This window comes from Sciurus carolinensis, chromosome 3 (assembly GCF_902686445.1).
Source record: "Sciurus carolinensis chromosome 3, mSciCar1.2, whole genome shotgun sequence".
Classification (NCBI taxonomy): domain Eukaryota; kingdom Metazoa; phylum Chordata; class Mammalia; order Rodentia; family Sciuridae; genus Sciurus; species Sciurus carolinensis.
The window spans coordinates 49979924-50003342 of record NC_062215.1 but is presented as its reverse complement, the minus strand read 5'-3'; the positions used below and the strand labels follow the sequence as shown (position 1 = coordinate 50003342).

Genomic DNA, 23419 nt, shown 5'->3' with positions numbered 1-23419 from the left:
TATAGATAACAGAGGCTGCTAACACCAATGGGACACAGTAATGGTCTCTCTGGAGCCCTCCTGGTTCTTTGACAAGTGCCTGAAATGAGCAGAGCCAGGATCGGCCAGAGGATCCCTAATTCATCAACCTCTATATACAGTGCAGACCTGCACAGACACACCGGGAATCTCTGAGCACTTAAAGATAGATCACCTACCCCAACTTGGATTGAAGGGCAATGAGGGTTGTAGGAGGAAACATGTTGCCATTGAGCCCATAAATGTGCCCTGATGCCCTATATCATATGGTGCAGGAACCAATAAAGAAACTCTACCTAATACAAAACTTGGATACTTGAAATCCAGAAGTTAAGCACAGGTTCTTGGCAAAGCTCCAGTCTCATTTCCCAAATTTGGTTACTCATTCAAATCACTGGGGCTATTTATTAGAAACACAGATTCTCAGACCTGACACCTGGAGATTCTGGTTTGGCAGATTTGGACTGGAAACCAGAAATCATCATTTTTATTAAGCAATCTCGGTGATAAACCAGATATGGAAAAAAATGAATGTAGTCCATTCATGGTGTTCACATGGAACACCATCATCGATAAGGAGGTGCCTGGACTGGAAAAAACAAAAACAAAAACAAAACCCAGGGATCAGACTTAAGATTAGGCAAGGTACTTGGTAACAGTAAAGGGTAAATTAAGGAACCCCGGAAAGGCCCACTGTCTCCCTCTCAACCTTCTAAAAATACCAGGTTAACATCTATCTTTAGAGAGTCACTGCTTGGCATAAGGCCTTGTTACAGGTTTTAGTTCCCAGGAGCACTTTACAAATTGGAGTCTGTCCTAGAACAGGTAAAAATGAGAGGGGAGGCCAGGCAAGGGCCCTGAGCACTGTGGAGAGGGCAAAGTTTCCACAGAGAAGGTTCCAGAGAGTGGAAAGGGGTCGGAGGGGTGATCCAGGAAGGCCTACCCTCTCTGTTGAAGTCTCACCTTAAGTCCCAAGTGTGGAAACCCTGAGTTAGGGGACATGCAGGTGAGTTTTAAGCAGCAGTGTTCCCAGGTGTTTGGCATGAGCAGAGCTGAGCAGGGAAGACAGATGAAAGACAGGGGGTATTCTCATTGTGACTAGGGCATGGAGACAGTCTGGTGCCCTTTGAGACTGTCAGTCTGACTTTCTGAGCACTGGGGAGGGGCATGGGAATCTCAAAGTCTCCTCCCTGCCCTCTGGCACTTGACAGACCATCTGGGTGAATGACTGCTTCCTACACCACATACTTTCCTATCCACCGCTCCCACCAGATATATTCTGAGGGCTGAGATTGTCAATTAATGCATCCCGGCCTTCTAGGCACCCAGCAGAATGGGCATTCAAGTAAGTGTTTGATGAATGAAGACTCACTCAAAGCAACAACTAGAACCAAGTTCAGTAACATGGCTAATGGTTGATTTAAAAAAGCACGCCTGTGTGTGTGCACGTGTGTAGATAAAAAGAAAGATAAAGAGACAGAAAGAAAGACTTAAAAGGGGCCGGGCAGAGAAGGTTAGAGCCCCAATTCCCTCACATTGTGTGGATTACAAAGCAGTCACAGTCCAATTTAAAATGAGAAGAGGGGCTAGGAATGTAGCTTAGTGGTAGAGTGCTTGCCTAGCATGCACCAGGCCCTGTGTTCAATCCCCAGCACTGCAAAAATAAATAAAAACCAAAAAGAGCAAAGAATGCACATGAGTGGTTTTCAGAAAAACAATTATAAATGATAGATAAAAAGAAAAGATGTTCATTTTCACTCAAAATTGGGGGACACAAGCTAAGATTCATAGATACAATTTAAAAAAAATTTTTTTTAGTTGTCAATGAACCTTTATGTTATCTATTTATATGCAGTGCTGAGGATCAAACCCAGTGCTTCACACATGCTAGGCAAGTGCTCTACCACTGAGCTATACCCCCGGTAGTAGACACTATTTCTTTTTCTTTTCTTTTTGGTACCAGGAATTGAACCCAGGGAGTGGTGGGGACATGCTTTACCATTGAACTATATCCCAGCCCTTTTTTAGTTTTTAAATTTTGAGACAGGGTCTCACTAAGTTGCTTAGGGCCTCACCAAGTTGCTGAGGCTGGCCTCCAACTCATGACCTTACTGCTTCAACTTCTCAAGTTGCTGGCATTAGATGTGTACCACTGCACACAGCCAGATACAATTTTTTTTTTTTTTTTACTCATGGGATAAATTAGATCTTTCAAGACTGACAATACCTTGTCAATGAAGATCTGGGAAAACAGGTGAGTATGCCTGTCTTTGAAAGGCAATTTGAAGACCTCTATCCAAATCCCCAGTCCATCTATTCTTTGACCAAAGAACAGTTGCAGGTGTACAATGATGTAAGTGAATATACACTTTTTGGAGCATTTCTTGTTAGATGGAGAAAACTCCCAGGAAACAACCTAAGTGTCCACCCACAGGGCACTGGCTATGTGGTATTGACAGGATGGAATCTGCACAGCTATGAAAGTGAGGTAGGTCTGTAGCACTCATGTGAAAAGGGTCTCCAGAGCATACCAAACAGAAAAAAAAAAAAAAAAAAAGAGAGAGAAATTACACTCCATTTATGTATGATCTATCAAGATGTATAAATGGATTCTACTGTCAGGAACAACTAATTAGAACAAATAAAAAACATTTTTAAAAGTCCTCACCTTTACAGAAGGGTGCAAGTAAAACATAAGCTTACATACACATGGAAAATTGCTGATATACATGAAAATATTTGATACTGGCTCATCCATTTGGTATGCTGGCTTATACCAAAGTAGAAAGACTATATGCTTACAGTATGCCCCATTTGAATGCTTTACCATGTTTAGCACCACCACATCTGTTGTTTCACTTTCTCTAGTTTTAGTTACCTAAGGTCAATCATGGTCCAAAAATATTAAATAGAAGATTCCAGAAATAAACAATTCATAAGTTTTAAATTGTATACCATTCTGAGGATCATGATGACATCTTGTATCATCCTGCCCCATTACACCCAGGAACAATGTATACACATTGTTCAGTGTATCCATACTGTATATACTACCCACCTGTTAATGTTCAGATCAACTGTCACAGTATCAAGGTACCTGTGTCTAAGTAAACTGTTATGCTACTTAATAACTGCCCCAAAGTGCACTAACAGCAATGCTGGCAATTCAGATATGCCAAAGAGAGGCTGTAAAGTGCTTCCTTTAAGTAAAAAGTTGTAATTAAAATATTTAAAGAGAGATCACGTTCATATAACTTTATTACAGTATAATGCTATAATAATTAAATTTTATTACTGTTGTTCTTAATCTCTTCCTGTGCCTAATTTATGAATATATCAGACATATACAAAAAAAGCCCAGTCTCTCTAGTGCTTGATACTATCTGTGGTTTTGGGCATCCTCTGTTGGTCCTGGAACATATCCTCCATGGATAAGGGTGGACTAATATACAAGGGAAATTCCCATGATAGAAAGATAGATGAAAATGTTGTGGCATTGGTGCAGGAATGAAGAGAAAGATCCATGGGAAAAGATGGACAAGGAACAGCCAGGCAGACTAGTTTAGCACAGGGTAAAGAAGTACTTCGCAGGACAATGGTAGAAGGCAGAAATAGTCAATAAATGCTGTTTGAACAAGGGGCAAATATGATTTCCTAGTCCTTCTGTCATGTGGCCTCATGAGCTTCTATTAAATGTCCTTTGTAAAACTTAGTGTGAGTGGCTTTCTGGCTTTATAACAAGAAAAAACCTGCTCAAGGGCACCCACTGAGTCACACTGGCCCATCCAGGGGGCATTAGATTGGTCTCTGGAATATTCTTCTGTGACCACTACTGAATTGTGGGTTTACAACAAACCCCAGGAGGACTTCCGGAACCTCTACACAGAAAAATCATACTGCTCAACTGCTCAGAAACTTCTCCATAAACCAGTATTTTCTACTCATAAATCACCTTTTTTGTGATTGTTGTTTATTTTCTGAGAAACTCGGCATTTATTAACTTTGGTCACACTGCCTTGCTAATCCTTATATAGAACACTTTCCAGTAAAAGGTGTGACTTTAGGTTTATAAATAATGCTCGAAATCACTGAGAGTGTTGCTTTTCACAGGACTGGGGAAATTGTCAGAAAAATCTAAAATTATTTTGGGAAGTGGAAATAGGCAAAAATCTCTTTGAGGTAGCCACAGAGGTACCTGCAAACCAGCTGGATTCCCAAGGAAAGCCATTCAGCCCCAGAGACACAAACTCTCTCCCCCGACACCACTTCAGGGTCCATGCTTTTTCAGGACCATAGGAAAAGTTCTTATCATGAACCAGTACTGCAAAACATGTATAAAAATTCTCAGCAAAAAAGTTCTTCTCAAGCTTTTCTCACACATCAAGAAGGGGCATTTGGGACAGAGTAGACCATGCAAAATGGATATGAAATAGGTAGCATTTTAGAACTGAATGAAATAAAATTCCATGAGAAATTGCACAAGCAGGTTTAGAAACCTCTGTAGCCAGGTGTGGTGATACATGACTGTAATCTCAGTGACTCAGGAGGCGAGTTCAAGGCCAGCCTGGGCAACTCAGCAAGACCCTGTCTCCAAATAAAAAAATTAAAAAGGCTGAGGATGGAGCTCAGTGGTACCCCCAGGTTCAATGGCCGGTACTGCAAAGGGAAAACAAAACAAAACTTTCTGCAAAGAAATCTGAGAATTTCATCTATTCTTCATCTATTCAGCAAGATGCTAGGGTGCTAGGAGGAAGGGTAGTCTTCAAGGAGGGCTTCAAGTAGAGTTCCTCAGACTCCAGAGCACCACAGCATCACCTGGAGGGCAGGTTAAAATTCAGATCACAAGCCTGACCTCCAGTTTCTGATTCTTGGGGTCTGGCCTGGGGATTTGAATGTTCAACAAATATCAGGTGATGCTATGCCGCTGCTTGGGAAGACCACTGTAGGAACTGCTGGCCTTGGACTGGGGAAGTGGCTCAGTAGCAAAGCACTTGCCTGGTAGCATGAGTTCTAGGGTTTGATCCCCAGCACTGCAATCAATCAATTAATCATAAGGCCAATCATTTCTGGTCTTAATGAAGACAAGAAAGGATAGTTCCCAGTAGAGCAGGTGCTACTTCATCCAGGTGTCAGCAGTAGGGTGATTAAAAACATACAAAAGCCCAAGAATTAAAACCACACAAGAACTATGCCTATCTTGAATGTACCCTCTGCTCAGTTCATTTCCACCAATCAGGTAGTGCTGCTGGAAATGACAGCAGTTCTTTTTTTCCCCCTCCTGGATGACGTCCTTCCTACAACACAGCCTCTAACAAAATCAGGCTGTCCCAAACCCCTGGCAATGACATTGTTTACTTTTATACCAAGAGGGCAGGGAAAGCCCCAGAATCTGCACAGAACATGTGCACAGGCAGAATTCCAGGGCCTTGTGCTGTGAGACCTAAATGTCTTATGAGGTTGTTGAAAGCAAACCAAAAAACATATGTGGGCAGGGTGTATGGTGGTTCTATGTGTGCTACATGTGTGCATGACAGGATCAGGCATGCTTTCCTTGTGGAAAAGCAAAAAATCACTGTGAAAATGTTGCCAGCATGAGCAGAGTCAGAAATCTAAATAAAATTAAAAAAAAAAAAGTTTTGAATAATAATAATAAAAAAAGCAAATGGTTAAAAGAACCAAACCAAACCAACAAACCATCACCAACAACAACACCAAAAATAACTGCAGAAACTATATTAATGCCAGATTTGCCTGTAAACCCAGCAACTCAGGAGGCTGAAGTAGGAGGATCCCAAGTTCAAGACCAGGCTGGGTAATTTAGTGACATCTTATCTTGCAGGAAAATAATAAAAAGGACTAGAATGTAGCTCAGTGATAGAACAACCTGCATTCAATCCCCACTCCTGCCAAAAGAGGAAGGGAGGAAGGAGGAACAAACAATCTGTATCAAGCTGATCCAAGAGAGTTAGGGAAAGAATGAACCCAATAGGGCAGATTCAAAGTGTTTGAGGTTTTCATCTTTATCATCAAGACCCCCATGAGATCCCCACAATCTAGCTACTAATGAGTTAAAGCCTGGCTCTGTTTTAGGGGAAGGGGCATGTTGTGCCCAAAGTCTATCCTTACAAAAGACCACTGGATGAATTCTTGTCTCTCATCATTAAAGGAGCTATTTCTTCTGGAGAGGAAGGTGTATTTAGGTATGCACATAGTTAACCCCAGTTGGCAAGGGGACAGGAACCTTGGTAAACCACAGTCCATGATCTGTCCAAGGACAATAAGACCCCTGTGCATTTTGGTGGACCCAGTGCATGGCTCAGCAAACGCTCACAGGGAGTGGGCAAACACAGGCATCTTGCATGACTAACTTCTCACCCCACTTTCTTCCTCCTACACCTCTTGGAAGAGCACTGCCTACTTTGGAATCGGACTCGGATTGAAATAACAAAAAGCTGTTACTGCACTCCAAGATCTGCCTCCAACAATAAAGATCTCACCCACGGGAAATCCTGGCAGCTTTACATATGGAAGAACATTCCCATACAGCGGTGGGTGATGAGCATGTTGGGCTTGCAACTCATGGTTTTGCAAATTTTTTTTGAGCCGGAAGGAACCTTTAGGGGTGTATTCACGCAGGAAGGAAAATCAAGGCCAGCCCACAAGGAAAGTCCCATTTAACAATCCATATCCACGTCAGGAAGGCTTCGGTCTTTGCAAGTATGTAGCTGTTTGCATTGTTTGCCCACACCTGCCCTGCAAGAAACCATCCAAGTGGGTAATTAGAACTGGGCACAAAGAAGTCATTTAAGCAAACACTTGTTGCTTGAAAATCAATTCACATGGTCCTTGCCCACTCACTTATTAGAATCTAACCTACAGATAATTTCCAGTTGTGCTAGAATTTTCACTGACTCCATTATCTGACCTTCTGAATAGCTACACTCGTTAGATCTGTCCAAACTGAACTGGGCATGGTGGCACCCACCTGTAATCTCAGTGACTCAGGAGGCTAAGACAGGAAGATCATAAGTTCAAGGCCAGCCTTTAGCAATATCCTGTCAGAAGAATGAGTTTAAAGGTCCCTCTTGCAACTGATGCTTCATAACCACTGACCAGTCAGTAGTTTCTCCCCAGATTCTTTATTCTCTGGCTTGATCCTTGTTCATCATCTCCCATTTCCAAGTGCATTCATAAAATATCTTCCCAACTTTGTGTCTGATGCTGCCTCTCACCTGCAATATTTGATGCAAAACCAAAAAGCTGTGTCTGAACACAGGGCTAAAAAAACTCAAACACCTACAGAAGTGGACATGACACTACATGTATGAAGCCCAACAAGCAGAAAAAATAGCACAAGGCAAGAGATTTTCTTAGCTCCGCCCAGCTGTGTTCAGGCTGGGTTTTAGTTCGTTTTTCATCGCTGTGACCAAAATACTTGACAAGAAACAATTTATAGGAGGAAAAATTTATTTTGGTTTCAGAAGTTCAGTCCATGGTCGGCCAACGCCATAGCTCTGGGCTCAAGATGAGGCAGAACATTATGACTGAAGAGTGTGGCAGAGGAAATAAGCTCAGGACACGATGGCCAAGAGGCAGACAGCAAGTTCCACTCTCCAGGAACAAACATAAGCCCAAAAGGCACAGCCTCCAGCCACACGCTACCTGCCTACAGTTATCGCCCAGTTAACCCATATTAGTGAATTAATCCGTTGATTGGTTATACCTCTCATAATCCAGTCATTTCACCTCTGAAAATTCTTTCATGGTTTCACACATGAGCTTTTGGGGACACCTCATATCTGAAACATAACAGGTAGGAAGGTGGGTCCCAGAGAGCCACACCTCACTTTTTTTTTTTAACTGAGATCAAGCATCCAGTTGTTGTTTTTTCAATCTTGGCAATTAATTGAATGTTGTTAAGAACTATATACACAGAATAAAATGTTTCTGTGGGTAGTCTAGTCCACAGACAATCCAGCATGGAACATCCACTGTACCGTCCTTTTTTTTTTAATTATTATTATTATTAATTTATTTTCTGTCCTATCTTTGTAGACAGTTTGCTAAGATTCCAGAAGGGCTGATGCTGCCCAACTATCACTTCCCATCCCCCATCCATGACACTATAATGCTATTTCTCTAGGAATTCAGTCTTTATAGACCAGTACTTTTTAAACATTGACCCAGAATAATTGTGCATATTTTGGGGGTAAAGTTTAATAATTTGACACAAGTATACAATGCAGATATCAAATGAGGAGAATTAGGATTTCTATATCCTTCAATAAAGACTTTTGCTTTGGTACCACTGAGTCACATCCCCAACCTTTTTTATTTTTTATTTTGAGACAGGGTCTCCCTAAGTGGCTTGGGGCCTTGTTAAGGTGCTGTGGCTGGCTTTGAACTTGCGATCCTCTCACCTCAGCCTCCTGAGCTGCTGGAATTACAGGCATGTGCCACCATACCCAGCTACTTATCATTTCTTTGTGTGGGAATTCTTATTGCTGTCTTCCAGTTCTTTATAAAATACATAATAAGGTTTTGTAAACTGTATTCACTGCAGAAACAGAACTCATTCCAACTATCTACCTGTGCCTTGGTACCCATCACTCTCCCTCTAGAGCCTAGACTCTACTAACCACTATTCTACTCTATTTCCAAAAAATCAACTTCTCTGGCTTCCGCATGAGTGAGAACGTCCTGTATTAGTCCTTCTGTGCTTGGCTTATTTCCACATAACACAATCATCTAGTTCCATTTAGTTGCTGCAATGATCAAATTTTCATCCTCTTTTAAATGAATGAATAAGATTCATGTGTGTGTGTGTGTGTGTGTGTGTCTTACTATCTTTGCCCACTTATCCATCAGTGGACACCCTGTTTGGTTCCATACCTTGGTTTTTGTGAATAATGCAATAAACATGGGAGTGCAGGTATGTCTGATATACCAATTTCATTTCCTTTGAATATACATAGCTAGTAGAGGGATTGCTAGATCAGCGCTTTTTAATAAGAATCCAAATGTTAGGCATGGTGGCACATCCCTGTAATCCCAGTGACTCAGGAGACTGAGGCAGGAAGATCCCAAAATTTGAGGCCAATCTGGGTGACTTAGTAAGACCCTGTCTCAAAATAAAATAAGACCAGATGGGGGTGTAGCTTAGTGGTAGAACACTTGCCTAGTATGTGTGTGACCTTGGGTTCAATTCCACGTACTGCAAAAAAATAAAAATGAAAAGTTCAAAACCAGCAAACATCAATCCTTATGGGTGCACAGTTCACAGTTGTTCTGAACTTTCTTTGCCCTTTAACAAATTAATATTGGTCAATGTACTGACTGGCAGAGATCCTGCTCCATCCTATGGATGAGCTCCACTATGCTCTTGGATGCCTTCAGCCCTGACTAGGCCACAGGTTCTGCACTACAGTGAATGGTGAGGAGACAGTGACTATATGCTGGCACATGCTTCCTAACCAAAGTAGAGGTTGACAATAGAGTCCACGCATGATTTCATTATCGTTTTTGTAAATGGCAGAAATGATGAGTTATAAAACAACTATGTCTCAGTCTAAAAATCTTCAGAGAAGAGAAAAATGGAAGAAGAAGCTTTACAACTCCTCTAAACCTCCACGACCTAAACTGTTGACACTCGACTCAAAGGGAAGGATGCTATTCATCTTGTCCAGATGCCAAGGGACTCACCCTGAAAGTATGAATGAAAATGGTGTGAGCCCCACGTTCCTTAACTACTTAGAACAAAGCTGACACCAGAGTCCATGTTTAATTTCTTTTTTCTTTTTTCTTTAATGGTAAAAATGCTGAGATCAAAACAATTTTTGAGTTATGGACTCAAAAGCTTTGAAATTATAAGACCTGCCACTATATCTTGTTAAACAGATAAGAATAAAGGCTGGAAAATATACACAAGTCAGCTACCCAGATGGCCTTAAGAATATAAACATCAGCCAGGTGAAGGGCCTATCTTGGCAGCTTCTGGCTCATTCCGAATCTTGTCACCATAAAATTGAGTTATTTGTTTTCTAGTAGCTCTTCCATGGCATCCTACTTTAACTACAATAGTTTATGAATATACAACCTTTAACCTTGGAACTATGAGGCATGTTTACCTATTTCAAGAATACTTCATTTTCTCATTGTATTTCTGGAAGTGAAAATTGGATCTAAATTTGTTTCTCAATGTTATAATATTGGATTCATTGCTCTTGCAATAATTTAGATCCTAAATTTCCCACAAAGGTCCATGTATTGAAGACTTGGTTGCCTGTCTGATGCTTTTGGGAGGTGGAGGAACCTTTAGGAGGCGGGGCATGTGGAAAGAAGTTAGGCCATCAGGGGCATAGCTTCAAATGGGATGTTGGAACTCCAGCTCCCTTGTCTTTCTATTTTTGCTTCCTGGACACCATGAGGCAAACAGGCCTCCTCCCTATGTACTCCTGCTCTCATGTCCTGTGCTCCCACAGGCCTCAGGCAACAGGGTCACATAACCATAGATTGAAATTTCTGAAACCATGAGCCCAAATCAATCTTTCTTCCTTATAAGCTGATTATTTCAAGTGTTTTGTCATAGTGACGGAAAGCTGACTAACACAACTACACTTCCATCAGTTTTGTTGTTACTAAGTCTCCTTGCAAGTAAAAAAAAAAAAAAAAAAAAAGTGGCAATGACTATTAGAAAACATAAAGCAAAAATTTTTATTCTTTCCAAATAGCAGATTCTGATTCAGTAGGTCTGTGATTGGTATTTTTTTTTTAAAACTCCATTCCTTAGGTGCTTCTGATGTGCACCAAAATTTGGGAACTGAGCAGAAGGAATTTCCAACCAAGGTGTCTACAGAACTATTTCTGAAGGCCACCAAGAAAGTCACACATTTGCCCACAATCCCTACATATGTCAATTTTTAATAACACTTCTAAGGCAACATAATTTACATGTCACAAAATTCACTGTAAAAGCATATGATATGGGGTTTTTGGTATGTTCATAGAGTTGTGTAATCCTCGTGCTATCTAATTATAATGCATTTTCATCACCTCAACCCTGTGCTCATTAACAGTCACTTTCCACTCACTCTATCCTCCAGCCCCTGGCAACCACTAATCTACTGTCTGTTTCTATGGATTTGCCTATTCTAGGCATTTCATATAAATAGAAGCATATAGCATGTGACCTTTTGTGTCTGTCTTAGCTTCGCCTGATGTTTCCAAGGTTCACTGTGTTGCAGCAAACGTGGTTCCTTTCTCGTGGCTAAATTCCATTTTGTGCATGTACCACATTTTATTTATCCATCCATCAGTTGATGGACACTGTGCGTGTTTCTGGCCATCACGAGACTGCTGAAGTACATGAAGTTCACACGTGTTTTTGTGTGGACACACCTTTTCAATTCTCTTGGGTACATGCTAGGAGTAAAATTGCTGGGTCATATTCCACACATTTATTTATGCCCCACTTCCCTAGCTGAACTTTTTGCTGCTAATCAGTGACTCTGATCAATAGCTAAGAGGTGCATCCTCACATTGTTTACCAAGAAGTCTTTCCCAAGTAACTCAGCTTCTCAGAATAGAGAGAACTAGAAAATCCGTCTCCTTTGTCTTTGACTTCAGTGGATCTTCAACTTTTTGAAGATAACCCATTAATATTCACCACAAAGTAGACTCAGTAACCCACTAAGTATTCACCACAAACTAGAAATTATTGGTCTTAAAAACTGGTGGAAATGAGGGGTGCGATCTATATTTAAGTATTACCTAAACATTGCAAATTTAAATGGATGCTCTGGAAGAAAGAGCAAATCCCACACTGAAGCAGATTAACAGCAAGCTGTCAAGTCAACAGCCTTCCACAAAGAGTTCACTAAAGAAAAACCATAAAGCCAAAATAAGGATCACACCCAAGTGTGCTGACAGGCATGTATGCGTGCACACACACACACACACACACACACACACACAGACACACACACACAAAAACAAAAAAGAAAACCACAAAACCTAATTTCATCAATCGAATGTGCCAAACACAAACATCTTTTTAGGCTCACATTTGCTCAACACAGATGGACAGAAGAAAACAGACTGGTGTTTTTGGGTGTAGAAGCTTCTTGGGGTAACTTTTATTAACAGGGAATTATCAGGGCTGTTCTATTTGGGGATTTAGAAAAGTATCCAATTATTTGTAACAAAGAAAAACTCAAGGAATGCTTTTTTAAAGTGTTCTTCTGGAAAACTCACCCAGAAACTCACATTAGTTCCTGGTGTAATAAAGTTAAATTGGAATCTACCCATTTAAAGAAAAATTAAAACAAGAAATCAAGAAAATTACTGACTATTTGGCAAATGAATCCAAAAGCTCAAAATCTGGTTTAGGCCATACCAGATTTCAATCGCAAACATAATAAAAACTTTATAGACAAAGACTCATTGTCAAAAGAGCTTAAAGGCAATTGCCAGTTCCTTTGGGTTTCAGTTGATTCTCAAACGAGATGGATAGGTAATCTCTTAAAACTGTTTTTTCCAGTGACTTTCCTTATCTACTAATCCATGAGCTCACCTATCCTTATACCCAGATAAGTCACTGACCCCATGTCCGTCCTTCTAAATGCTGAGACAAAAACAAGACAAAACAAAAACCCAAAACCAACCAACCAACCAAACAAACAAACAATAAAAACCCCCTTAAGACTAGGAATCCTGTCATAGGCTGGCTTACTTGCAGCCAGGAAACCTTGAGCAAACACCTTTATCACATGGAGAACAAAATGAATGGGTTTTATTTGTTAGACCAGGGATATCAAACTTCTTCCACCAAGGGCCAGACATAATTATTTTTGACTATATATGCCCCACGGTCTCTGCTGCAGTTATGCAAGTCTGCCATCACCGTGCAAAGCAGCCATAGCCAGTAGGAAAACAAAAGGGCAAGACTGTGTTCCAATAAAGCTTTATTTACAGTCAGACGTGGTGGTGCATGCCTGTAATCCCAGTGGTTCAGGAGGCTGAGAAAGGAGGATTGTGAGTTCAAAGCCAGCCTCAGCCAAGTGAGGCACTAAGCAACTCAGTGAGACCCTGTCTCTAAATAAAATACAAAATAGGGCTGGGGATGTGACTCAGTGGTCAAATGCCCTGAGTTCAATTCCCGGTACCACCCTCACTCCAAAAAAACACCTTTCTTTACAAAAGTGGGCCTTGAGTTGAATTTGGCTTGTGGGCTGTATCACTGAGTTAGATGATTTGGAAGGTGATCCCTAGGATGGCTACACTTAGGTCACAAGGCTCCACTCTCCTGGGATTTGTGCTCTTCTCAAGGAGACCCAAGGGATCTTGTTTGTCCCTTCCTCCAAGAAGGCAGACCTGTATGAGTCAGAAAGCAGGCTGTCCCGATATCTCCTGGCACCTTGACCTTGGACTTCTCAGGCTCCTGAACTTTGAGAGTAAAATTCTGTGGTTTATAAGCCACACCATCTGTGGCATTTTGTTAAAGGAGCCTGACCAGACTAAGTCCTGTAACACTAACCCTCTGGATGGGGTAGGCTACAGATACCAGCTCACTCTCCATGAACCACAACAGTCCCAAGGTAGCCAAAGAGTTGACTTTGGTGGAGAATGAAGCACTTTCCTAGACTCTGCAGGACGACCCATTTCCTGGTACCAGAACCCCTGGAGCTCCTGGGGCTGAACTCGGCCACTCTGCAGGACGAAACACCCAGGGGAGCCACCAGCTGTGGGGAAATAAGGGAGATGGGGACTTCCCAAAGTTACATGAATCATGCTGATGGCTTTGGTGAGTGTATATGAAAGCAACAGCCTTATTACATTAACTTACCCACTGAAACTTCCTGTTAGCCATCTGGCTCATTTCCTAGACATCATCTACTAAATAATCTGCACTTTCCCCAGTGACTTCAACCCTCACCCTACCATAAATCTGATCTGTACTTCAGTGTGTCTCTGCCTTGCCCTCTCTTGGCAATCTTTTCTCCCTTGCCTTTCATGACATTGCTGTTCCTGGATTCTTTATATTTGGTAATTCCTTTAAAGTCTTCTTTGGCCCCTTCCTTAAACCATGTGCTACAGGGATCTCTCCTGTAGGCCTGCCCTGGGTGACCTCAGCAGCTCTCTGCTAAAGAAACACAAATTCTAGACTATCCCACGCGGTTGTGCGGGTTGGTCACTGCACAATGGATCAGCCCAAGGGAAAAAATAGGGGTGAAATCCATTTTGTCCTCTGCATGCCTGGCCATGCAACCATAGGGCTCCCCCAAACTCCCACGGCTCAGATGTCCCTTGAGTCAGAGATCCATCCATCCAAAAAACTGCTACTCATCTCCCGCTCAAGGTCCACCCAGGAAGCATACACCCAACATGGATTCCTTTTCTTTCTTCCAAACCTGCTCTCTGGCATCCCCTACGCGTGGCAAGAAACCAGCACGAATGCAAGCTCTCCCTGTCCCTGACCTGCCACACACTGCCTGACAGATTCCACCTTCTCCTTTCTAGCTACTGCTGTAGACTGCTGTTTGACCTCAATATTTCTCTTCTCATTTAGGTTGTCGGAATCCATGCTTCCTGCTCTTAGATCTTTCACTCTGCCACGTAAGTAATCTTGTTGCAATATTCTCATCCTGTTGCTCCACTGCTTGGGAACATTCCAGAGCTTCCTACTGCTCAGGGGATAAAGACCCTGCTCTTCAAAATGCCTCAAGGGGCCTTTTATAGGTCAGACCCCTAACTTTCTTTCACCTCTTTGTTCCTTACCAATGCTAAGTACATATGCCAGTCTTTTTCCTGCTGCCTTGCCCTCTGCCTGGGCTATAATGTCAACTTAAGAGTGTCTGAGTCAAGGGGTCCCGCCTCAAAGGTTTGTTTGATCCCCAGATAAAGTTGACTAGTCTCTCCTTTGAGTGCCCAAGTTTTGGTGCCAGTACCCACAATGCTTTTTGATGTGTGTATTTCTCTGGCCCTATTACAACTATAGTCTCTGGCTGGGTGCAGTGTTGCACACCTGCAATCCCAGCGGCTCAGGAGGCTGAGGCAGGGGGATAACAAGTTCAAGACCAACCTCAGTAACTTAGCAAGGCCCTAAGTAACTTAGTGAGACCCTGTCTCAAAATAAAAAAATAAAAAGGACTGAAGATGTGGCTCAGTGGTTAAGCACCCTTGGGTTCAATCCCAGGTACCAAAAAGATAAAAATAAAAATAAAAGATAAAAAAGAACTACAGTCTCTGAAAGCAGGGATGATGTCTTGCTTGACTGCGTATGCCCAGAGTCTGGCACAGTGGCTCGCACTGACAGTTCCCGTGCATGAAATCCTAAATGAATGTGGAAGTAAGAAGATTGGCCAGAGCAAGGGGATACAAATGTAAATGAGGCTTTCAGATGCCTATATCTGTAGGTGGCATAAAAAAGGGCACAGAACACCTATAATGCCCAAGGGCCCTCTGGGAGAGAGAAGATTAGGGATTAAGTGAGGGAGACTAGGACAGGTGGCCCTCCCTATCTGTGGGTTCTGCCTGGGTGGATTCTGCCACCCTCCGGGGACCGACAATGCTCAGTGTTAAAACATTTGTGTTGTGCTGCACACACACTGACAATTTTTCTTGTCATTATTCCCTAAATGATACAGTATAACAACTATTTATATAGCATTGACTTTGTATTAGGCATTATGAGCAATCTGGAGATGATTGAAAGTATATAGGGAGGTGTTTGTAGGTTATATGCAAATATTATGTCACCTTATATAAGGGACTTGAGCATCCATGGATTTTTTTTATCCAGGAGTTGGGAAGCAATCCCTGCAGATGCCCAGGTATGACTATATTTGGAAGAAAGGTAGACACAGAGGAAGAAAGGAATGGCCTGCTGTGGATTTAACAGGGGGTGGTGGGTCTGGCGACTTGAAGGTGCGGGAGAATGTGCTTTAGCGTGCAGGGGGGCATGAGAGACCCAAGAGTTGGGGCAGAAACTGGGACAGGGCTGGCCCAGCAGTGAGGGACAGACACAGATGCCTCTAGGAGTCGGGAGGTGAGATGAACACAGGTATGAGAAGAACAGTAGATAGGAAAGTCCCTCCTCCAGGAAGCCTCCCCTGACTCAATCGGCTCTCTGTGACACAGGGTCATGGGTCTTTTCAAATAGCCTGGACTTGTCCTTCATGGTTCTTCTCAGGATTGCAGTCAAGTAGGTATTCATTTAAAATCTGCTTCCACTATAAGAAGGCAACAATTTGAGGGCAGGGATATTCTGCCTGGTACATATTCGAGGCTCAAAAAGCATGTGTTGAATGAATGGTGGCTCAAGCAATTGAACAAATAAATGGTGATTAAACAACTACATAATGAATAAAGCTGGCAATATCTAAAATGTAAGACCGAGGAGCTAAGATCCCTTCCCAGCACAAAAAAAGAAGGCAAGGAAGGCTAAGTAGGGGCCAATGGATAACCCACAACACCATGTGGGCCAACCTGTGCAGCCTTGTTATTATAAGGCCCATTGAATTTGGGAATTAAAATCAGCTTTTTGTGTGTGTGTACGGATTGGGGATTGAGACCAAGGGCACTCTACCACTAAGCTACATCCCCAACCCTTTTTATTTATTTTTAATTTTGAGACAGGGTTCAAGACTGGCCTGGAATTTATGATCCTCCTGCCTCAGTCTCCCCAGTAGCTGGGATTATAGACACACACCACTGCGCCCACCTCTTTTGCGTTTTTAAATGGTTGAAAAGAATCCAAAGAATGACATTTCACAACACATAAAAGTTATTTGAAATTCACACATTTCGGTAACCCTAAATAAAATTCTATTATAACAGAGCTATATGCATTCATTTACATATCACCTGTGGGGTTTAACGCTGCAATGGTAGAGTTGAGTAGCCATGACAGAGCCCATGAACCTGAAATATTTATTACCTGGTCCTTTGGAGAGAAAGTCTGTCGACCCATGAGCTGGAGATTCCCTGAGATCACTGTACCCCAAGACATGCAAGAAAGTTCTGCCCCAGTGGCATATACTAAAGTCTGAATCCTGGAAGAAAGCTGCCAGACACCAGCTATTGATGTGGATAAATACAGTGCTATTGATTAATGGTGGCACCCTCATGCCATCAACTATTACCTATTACACACCCCTTAAAAAGAATGAATCAGAGGATGAGTTGTACAAAGTATAGAAAGATGCCCACAATACATTTCAAAAGTCATTTAATGCTGGGCACAGGGGTACATGCCTGTATCCCAGCGGCTCATGAGGTTGAGGCATGAGGATGGTGAGTTCAAAGCCTCAGCAACTTAGTGAGGCACGAAGCAACTCAGTGAGACCCTGTCTCTGAATAAAATACCAAAAAGAGCTGGGGATGTGGCTCAGTGCCCCATGGGTTCAATTCTCAATACCCCCCTTCCCAATAAATAAATAAATAAGGTAATTTAAAGGATAGCATGGATAGTACTTTTCAATTTATTTTAAGAGAGTAAATATACATATGCTTATAAAGTGAGAGAATACAAATATCTGAAAGGAGATGTATGATAAAAAGCTCTAGAGAATAGGACCAGGGATTTTATTGTTAATTTGAATTCTATTTGTACTCATGAAATTTTTTTTACCCAAACAATATACTATTATATAATTAAAAAAAAAAAAAAAGATAAATGAAGAGGTTGATTTGAGAAAGCCACTTTCCCCCCATCCCCTTTAGCAATGGAGTGGCTAATTTTGGACAATATAGCCAAGTTCTTGATGATCACAAGATCATATGGTCCAAATTTTGCATCCCACAGGGGAAACTGCTTACAAACACGGTTCTCTGAAACTTCAAGTCTCAGATACTAGGTCGAACTGCTCGTGCATTTTGAGGAAGCAGGAGATTAAGACGGTTAGAAATAGTCTTACTTCCCTTTTCCTAGAAACTCTGGTTACCTCTTCATTTAGAACACCCCAGTTGAGCTTGCAGAAGGTCAGGTTGCCAGGGGATACAAATAAACCAGATGCCCGGAGTGGCAGCTGTCAGTTTCCTTTGTGTCTCCCTTTGAACAGCAGCTGGCTCTCCAGTCACTTCCTCCAGTGAAGGCTCGGCTCACAATTATGAGCCATGTTAACGATCCCCTCCCCAGGGGCAAGAGCTGGCTATGAAGTCAGGCACAGATGGAAGAAGTGAAGAGCCACGGCTGAGCCAACAGGGTGATTTGGGTAGAATTTCATGTTCCACCTTGGCCCACGTGTCTATGACTCCTTCCATATTTAACTTTCCTTGGGCTGATTCTTCAGGTTCACTCACGGGTAAGTCCTTGGGGAATCATGCAGGCTAAGACACTGGGCTCTTAGCTGGTTTGTCCTGCCCTACCCTCGACCCACAACTTTAATGGTGTCCTGACAGAGCTGCCACATGGCACGCCCTTTGATATATCTCCTCCAGCCTATATCCAGGAGTCCTGGAGTATTTTAGAAATCCAGGAAGTTCATAATACTTAGGGATGTGGGAGTGCAGACCTACTCAGCTCAGAAATGCACATGAAACCTGTGCTATCTAATAGGATAAATAATCCATACATAGCCCCAGCATTTACCGAAAGACATTCTGAGAAACTTCAGCCAGCGAGAGAGTTTGGTAAAGAGAAGATATTACAATAAAATCAGGGAAATTGCACATTTGCAAACCCTGTTTTGGAGCATCAGTATCATTAGAATATTCAAAATTCTAAGAAAATAGGTCATAGCTTAAACTCATTTAGCTTGATCTAAATCAGCTTTGAGATTCCTTTGGAAAACTTCAGAGATGTTGTTTGGAAACACAGCCTCAGATCCTGAGGGAGGATTCCATGAAGATGCCCAGGGTGGGTGTGAGGTTCTAGGGATGAGCTGAACCTCCAAGGGCAGACTTCCCCTGGAAGATTCTCTTGGAACTACAGCCCCAGGCTTGGACCCCTAGCACCCACACTGTGGGGTAAGCAGGACTCTACTGTCGCCCCTGAGCACAGATTTTGAAGGAAAATGCCTGAAAACCAGGGGGCAGGGGTGGGATGTAATGAAAGGAGGAGAAAATCACCCTTCCAGAAAGACAGACAGTGGGCTAGTGCAGGCTGCTCCCCAGGCAGGACTCACCATTGGTGGTCGTGTTGACATAGTAACGCCGGCCCTGCGGAGACAAGTAGCTCTGCCAGCCAGGTGGAAGGACGACCGTCTGGCTTTCCTCTCCTGGCGGAGGGGGTACCATTCCAGGCTTCTGTTGAAGAGCAAACAAAAGGTCACTCAAGATTGGCATTTTTGCAACTTGTTTTTAAACCAGAAAGTCAGAGGCTGAAGAAGTTACCCTAAAATTGCTTGATGTTGGGAACAGCATGGCCCACGGGCCTCCCTGCGGGGAGGTCAGGTGACATAGGTGTGAACTCAGGGGCTGCATGAGCATGCAGCATGAGGTGCAATGGTTCCTGTGAGGGCCCTTTGCTGAAGGGACCACTCTCCTGGAGCACAGAGGGAAATGCCAGTTAGCTAGCAGAGCTGGGTTTTCTCCTCCTGGGACCCCTACGAAGTCAACCACAGTGGTGTTGGGAGTGCTAAGCTTGCCAGGGGCCCCTGTCACTCTGTGTGCTCCCGCTGTGGAACTGAAGCCTAGAATCCACAGGACCACTGAGCACAGCAGCACACGAAGCCCCAGGCCTGCTGTGCAGACCTAGCAGAAGTAATTAATGCAAGTCACGACAAAGTGAGATGTAAAATATTCTATAACAACACTGGGAACCCATGAAGAGCTGGATCCAGAAAGTCCAGCTCCAGGGGATTTTTCTCACCAACTGTCCAAATCACCTTGGCAAAGAGAACTGAGATTCTAAGACAAAAGAGACACTGTCTTTACACTGACTGTAGTTACATACATGTGATGCTTTTAACCATGAAAGGTATTACTTTATTTAAAAAACAATCAGAGAAAAATATATATGTCAGAGAAACTAGATGTAAAATAGACACACACACTAAAAGGCACCTGTGATTGCTTGGTGGTGGGACATGGGTGATTGTTATTCTCTTCTTTCTATTTATCTGTTCCATCTAAATTTTCTCCAATCAGCACAAAAATGAAGGTTCTTAGATAAAGAATATTTTAAAATAGGGACTGAGGGGCCAAATGAGTCTATGCAATTGCTGGGTTTTTTGAAGAAAGCAAACTGATAAAAGTCAGAATTCTAACCACAAGAGGAGAAGAGCAGTGGGTTTCTCTGCAAAGTCGGAGTCTGTCCAGAAACGTTAAAGGCCATCAGCTCCCCCAAGACCCCCACTTCCCTCAGCAGTGCCCACAGGGGTGGTTTCTTTTGGTCACTGATGACCAGCGCTTCAGAAAACAAGGATAATAAATTGAAAGGGAGCCGTGGGGAGACGCGCTGGCAGGCTTCTCTCCGCTTTGTGAACACAGTAACACCGTGCGTCTCCGCTTCCGGTGGCGGCCTGTGTGCCATCAGGGGGGATGAGCAAATCCCAGCTTCTCCTGGGATCGCCAGTCAACACGGCCCGCCTCTGGCCCTGGTGTAGGTTTCATTCTGAATTTTCACAACTTAATTAAAAGCTTTCTCCTATGCCCTGGAAGCTTCCGTCTTCCACACCTGCTCCTGCTAACCCGCAAAGCTGCTTTGATTCCTTTTTCTACACAAGCAACAGTGAGGTGCACAGCTGGCAGGCCGAAAGCGGCTCGGTGTCCCGCCAGGTTGTCCGCGTTCCAACACCGCATGTCCATTAAGCACAGGCACACACCTGAGCAGGGCCACTTGGGCTTCCACACGCTGCTCTGGCCTCTCCCAAATTGGAAGATGACCAGAGTACAAGCAAGACAAATCACCTAATGATAAATAAAGACAGAGAGAGAAAGAGAGAGCGAGAGAGAGAAAGAGAATTATCCCCATATAGTAGTTGCACATGTTGGCTGGGGCAGGTGGAAGTAGTCACAGGAGGGCCAGGGGTCTTAAGAATGAGGGTTTAAAACTGGCACAGTGATGCACACCTGTAATCCCAGCAGTTTGGGAGGCTGAGGCAGGAGGATTGAGGATTGAGCCTCAGTGACTTAGCGAGACCCTGTCTCGAAATAAAAAATAGAAAGGGCTGGGGGAATGTGGCTCAGTTGTTAAGTACCCCTGGTTCAAACCCTGGTACCCCCCCAAAAAAAAGTGGGTTTGACTAAAGACAACTATTCTAGAATCAAAGGGCTAAGATGCCAGATCCCCTTTCCTTGAGTCTAGAATTCCAGAACACCCAAGAGGGGACAGCAACATCGGTGCTCATCTGAATAACACGTGTCTGAAGTGGGAAGTTGTTCAAGGGTGTTGACTCAGGTTCAGAAACTCGCACAGCCAGCAAAGGGCTGCAGAGGGAGGGGCCCTCTCTGTGAAAACGGCCTTCCAGCCCCCAGCTCAGAATGTCTCAGGGTCAGCCCTCTACCTAGGCCACAGGACAACCACACGGCCTCAGGCCAATGACAGCCAGAAATGAAAGATGCCCACATCAGCCCAGCTGTGGAAGATGCAGGGGAGATCGACAGTAATACACCTGGCAACCAGAGAGGGTCTGCCACCAGGAGTGCTCAGTACATGGGGTTCCCATTGGAAAGGGGGTACAAGTGGGACAGGGCTTCCCGCAGGCTCCACCATCTGTGAGGTGAAGCTCAGGAGAGGAGAGTGCACAGCCCTCCACCCCAACGTCCCCTTCACATCGGAAATGTCACCATCAACAGTTACTTCTCTGAGGTTTCTGTTTCCAAGACAACCCCAGGAACAGCTGCAGGGAAGGGCAACACGTTTAGGTGCAGACTAACGTGTGCTGTTGAGCAGGCTGGGCAGTGAGGAGACCGAGCCTTCTGCAGGCTGGAAAGCAGGTGGACTGAACATCCTGCCCCTCGGTGACCCACTTATGAAAGAGCAGAAGGACCCTGTTCCTCGTTCTTCACAGCTGCACGCAACTCTTCTCTTTAAACGACTTTGGGTAATTTATCTATATAACCCTGTGGTGTCAGAAGAAACCCCAGTTGACATGTGAGGACATGGATGACCAAGGAGGTACAATAACTACCCTGAAGTCTTCCCTACCTAGGAAATGCAGGAGCCTCAGGAAAGGTACCCTGATACCAAGCCAGAAAATACCAACAGGTGCTGAAAGCAGCCAGGAGAAGGGCAACCAGGCCAGCAGCTGATTTCCTAATCTGACCAATGCGGTGAAGGTGGCTTCCACCCTACACCCACATGGCCATGGGTCCCCTCTCAGCCTGCCATCTGATCACCCTACCTCCATCTGCTGAGACAGCCACAGGCCCCCTGTCTCCTCCTTTCTTAGAAAGAAGTTCCTCTTGTTGACTAACCTCAAACAAATGAGGAGACAAAAGATGTGGAGACAACTGGGTATACATCCCCCAAATTGAAAACGAGTGTCAAATAAAAAATCAGACACAAATGTTCATGACAACTTCTTCACAATGGCATCCCAGTGGAAGCAACTCAAATGCCCTTCCAATGGATAGAGGGAGAAGTGAGATCTGATGCACCCACACAACAGAACAGTATTCAGAAATAAAAAGAAACTGAGCACTAATACATACTTGGACATGGAGGAGGCTTGAAGACATCATGCCAATTGAAAGAAATCAGACCAAAGGCCACATATTATATAAGTCCATTTACATGACATGTCCACAATGAGCAAAGTCATAGAGACTGAGGTAGTTTGTGGTTGCTGAGGGCTCGGGGGAGGGAGAATGGGTACCAGGTTTTCCCATTGGGGTGATGAAAATGTTCTGAACTAGACAGTGGCCACAGGTTACCTAATATCATAAAGGTAGCAAAGTCGTGGATGGGCCATTTTAATTTAGGTACATTTTATCACAATAAAAATGATATGGTAAAGATAGAAGTTAGATCCACCTACAAGCCCTCATTTAAGAGGCCAAAAGCACCAACATTACCTCACTCTTAGTGGCCGTGGAAGGGTGGGGGCAGGAGTCATCAGAAGGATACAGTGTGGATAAACACCTAATAATTAAGGTTTCTCCTACATGACTTCTTCTAATTAGTTTCCTTCCAAGTTAAATCCTTCCCTTCCCTTCCTCAGTCCTGTGGCTTCTCTCCTTCAGTTCTGTCGGCTCTTTCCCATGGGAATAGGGACAGGAGGCAGAGGTGACACAGTGAGGGGGCAGGGGCCCTACCTAGCAGGGAGAAGATTAGAGGTAGGAGAAAATGAAGGTAGTTTCCTCCAACTCAGAAATTCTGACTCTAAAACAGATTACTTTGTGGGAATTATAAAAGCCTATCTTTTCCTCTGGGAGAAGCCATTCTGGACCCAAGTGCAACCAGGGTTTTAATCCTTTCCATCCCACACTTATTCATTCAGTCAACAACCTGCTCAAC

General features: G+C 43.5%; 1 protein-coding gene across 15 annotated transcripts in view; it reads right to left on the bottom strand.

The window, feature by feature from the left end:
- Positions 1 to 23419, bottom strand: part of Gas7 (growth arrest specific 7) — a 234159-nt gene that overhangs the window by 71212 nt on the left and 139528 nt on the right. For all 15 annotated transcript variants that reach the window (XM_047543646.1, XM_047543645.1, XM_047543659.1 and 12 more), the window contains exon 2: positions 19143 to 19263. In XM_047543646.1, coding sequence (XP_047399602.1) covers positions 19143 to 19263 — 121 coding nt within the window. The remainder of the gene's footprint in view (positions 1 to 19142; positions 19264 to 23419) is intronic.